The 3,424-nt window shown below is 35.9% G+C and overlaps 1 protein-coding gene across 1 annotated transcript; it reads right to left on the reverse strand.

Moving 5' to 3' along the window:
- Nucleotides 1-1,605: 1,605 nt before the first annotated feature.
- Nucleotides 1,606-2,406, reverse strand: LOC139847085 (uncharacterized). Its single transcript, XM_071836692.1, has one exon. The coding sequence runs from the start codon at nt 2,404-2,406 to the stop codon at nt 1,606-1,608; it is 801 nt and encodes a 266-aa protein (XP_071692793.1).
- Between the last annotated feature and the right edge of the window lie 1,018 nt (nt 2,407-3,424).

Below are 3,424 nucleotides of genomic sequence, written 5' to 3' on the forward strand. Positions count from 1 at the left end.
TTGGAAACACTTAATCATGCAAATAATAATTTCATTTAATATATATAAACATGGAAAAGTTCGGGTTACTACACTCTCGGGGTCCTTTTTTCGCTCGAACGGGGATTTGATCTTATTCGACGGGCTTGTGTTTTTCTGGTTTAGGAGTTGTACAGGGTTTTCGGGTACGAGAGGCTATTTTGGTTTGCAGGCCTCGGGTTAGGTGCTGCTGGAGTGCCCGGCGTTCTTTTTAGTTGTGCAGCTTCTATGTAGTGGCGATTGCGGTGTTGGATACGAGATCAGTTTTTATATAGTTTTATAATTAGGTTTGGTGGGAAGTACGATTGTATTGTATCTTTCAATTTCATTTTCAATCATTTTTAATGTGCTCGCTCTCTTTCAATGTTATCGTCCATTGTGTAGGACGATCAGAGCGAGACCTTTCAATTGTAATCGTTTGTGTACTCCACCGGATATTTACGATCTTTTTATATATATATATATATATATATATATATATATATATATATATATATATATATATATATATTTTCACCGGAAAAAAAAATTGGTTCCTAACTTTATGGATTAAAGAAGGACCGGCCATTTTTTTATCTTTCTTTTATTTCTTTTTTATTAAAGAAACAATTCACCAATACCAACAAAATACACAATACACAATAATAATGATCAGGACAAAAAAAAAAAAATTTAAATAAATAATATGGTTACAACTATATTAAAAATTGCATTTACCAAACTTAATTAGCAAAGGAGCGACATACTTATACTCATTGTTCTAAAAAATCCGATCATTCACCGTTTAATTCCCGATTACTCATTTTTAAAAGCATATGTTCTAATTTTTCAAAACTCGTTTAATTAATCGGTCAACGTCGATTGATGGGTCAATATCGAATTTAGTAATTAAAGTCGGTCGAAGTCAAAATTGATCAACATTTTAACATGATTTTAAACTAGAATTTCATATTTTTTGAACAAAATAAACAATTTTAAACAATTATGTTAAAATTTATGTTTATGTTTATGGTTTTCTTCAATATTTACACATATAATTTTTAAAATTTAATATTTAAATGTATAAAGTATAATACGATTAATCCCCGACTAATCCTCGAATTACCGATTACTCCTTCCAAAGTTCCGACGGATTAATTCCCAGATAGCAAATTTTGCAACCTTGCTTGTACTCCAACCTACGAAAAAAATAAACTTCACACTTTGATCACGTGACAAAAGACACGAAGCAAATATATTGATCATTTAAACATGTGTACAACGGAATAGAAACGATAAAGATCACCGGACACCGGTCCGGATCAGCATTTCACGAGTTGAAAATTCACATAGTCGTAACATTGTATATTTCTCAATTATATTAATGTCACTCTTCGTCTCAATTTTATTATTTTCACACGAAATAAAATATCATGGAGCACAATCATGACACCTTAGTTTTTAAGGATTTCAAAACTTTTTTTTTGTTTTTTTTTTTTTTTGAAAAGCAAGACAATATAAATATTATTAAATCACGAGAAAAGAATACAAAGTCACGAATACAGGATACTTTGGTTGCAAAGCATGCAACCATTAGAAATCTAAGCATTAACAATTAAGATACAAAAAAGGGTTACTAAGCCAAGTAAGCCACTCGAATTTTTCCCCCTTCGAATGAAGAGAAATCCATTCAAATGACTTAACTTGAATTTCGTTTAGAGTAACAGAAGCGCTCCAAGACGATCCACGAAAAGTATGATTGTTGCGGTTCTTCCATATGTAGTATACACACACCCATTCGATAGCTTGCCACAATTTCCTTCCAAAAGAAGACATGTTGACCCCGGCATTACCTTTTAGAATTTCATTGAAGCTAAGATTCGAGAATGACCCAAGCCCCCACCATCGAAACACCCTGTTCCAAATGTCTTGAGCAAACGCACAAAAAAGAACAATATGATCCGTGGTCTCAATGTCATCGTCACAAATGGGGCATCTCACACTATGTAGATCGATGACACGTTTATCTAACTCGATTCTGACCAGTAGCCTTTTCTTCATGAGCCGCCATACAAATACCTCTATTTTTTTCGGCACGAGATTATTGCGAAGAGTTCTTGAGTTGTTGCTGCCTATTCGGAGTGTCTTTTCATCACATAAATCGGATAATTTTTTAACAGTGAAAATCTTTCCATCGTCCAAGTTCCACACCCAAGTGTCGTCCCTGTCGTTGAGAATCAAACCATCCAGCAAATCAGTCAGCGAAGTGAGCTCGATAGCACCCCTCCCAGTGGGCTGCCTGGCCCATTCAGCCGAGAATGAGAAGCCCGACCCATTGCTAACTAGCCTGCTGCAATCCTTGGCGTTTTTTACTGTTTCTAACCGATATAGCCTGTTGAACACGTCCATCAATCTCTTGTCCCCGATTCAAACATCACCCCAGAAAGAAGTGGCCTCGCCGTTCCCAATTTTTTTCGAGAATGTATTAGAGAAGTTGAGTCCAAGATCTTCGATAGAATTACCTGCAAGGATAATATTCCGCCAAGTGCCAAGAGAGGGGCGATAACGTAAGTCATCACCCGGCTCGAGACCACCCGACGGACCATAAATACTACGAATAACACTAGCCCAAAGTGAGTTGGTTTCGGTTTTAAACCTCCACCACCACTTTGCAAGAAGAGCCAAGTTTTCCGCATTAAGAGAACCGATATTAAGGCCTCCGTTATCATAAGAGGCCAAAATATTATCCCACTTAACCCAAGAGATTTTAGACCCCGAATGGACCCCACCCAAAAAAAACACTCTCCTCACACACTCGAGTAATTTTAGCACACATTTAGGGGCAAGAAATAGCGAGAAAAAAATACAAAGAGAGACTTGAAAGAACCGATTTGATAAGAACCAATCTTCCTCCAAATGACATCGAACGCATTTTCCAACTCGCAAGATGTTCCTTAAACTTTTCAATAACCGGATTCCAATCTTTCAACTTATTCATTTTGCAACCGATTGGAAGACCAAGATATGTGAACGGGAAGGCACCAACTTGGCAACCAAGTTGATTAGCAATCGCATGAGATTCCAATTCACCATTCCCAACTCCATAGAGACAACTTTTTTAGAAGTTAACCTTTAAACCCGAAGCAATACTCCATGTATAATAGAGGGCACTAAAGCGCTTCTATTACGTTGTCAGCCAGAGCTTAAAGCTAACGTCTGGGTACCCTATGATTTTTGTGTTCAACTGACCCTCATATGTTCTTAAAAGAGGATAATTAAATTACGATAATTGAAAATAGAATTATAAACAACATATTTTGTGACGAAATAATTACTTTTCTATAGATCTACTACAATGTCATGTTATGTTATGTTCCAGAAATACCCTCAAATAGTTACTAATTAAAAATTTGTGAGACATCATTCA

This window comes from Rutidosis leptorrhynchoides, chromosome 1, assembly GCF_046630445.1.
Source record: "Rutidosis leptorrhynchoides isolate AG116_Rl617_1_P2 chromosome 1, CSIRO_AGI_Rlap_v1, whole genome shotgun sequence".
Classification (NCBI taxonomy): domain Eukaryota; kingdom Viridiplantae; phylum Streptophyta; class Magnoliopsida; order Asterales; family Asteraceae; genus Rutidosis; species Rutidosis leptorrhynchoides.

Coding starts and splice junctions, on each gene's coding strand:
- LOC139847085 (XM_071836692.1), bottom strand. CDS start 2,406: ATGGACGTGTTCAACAGGCTATATCGGTTAGAAACAGTAAAAAACGCC.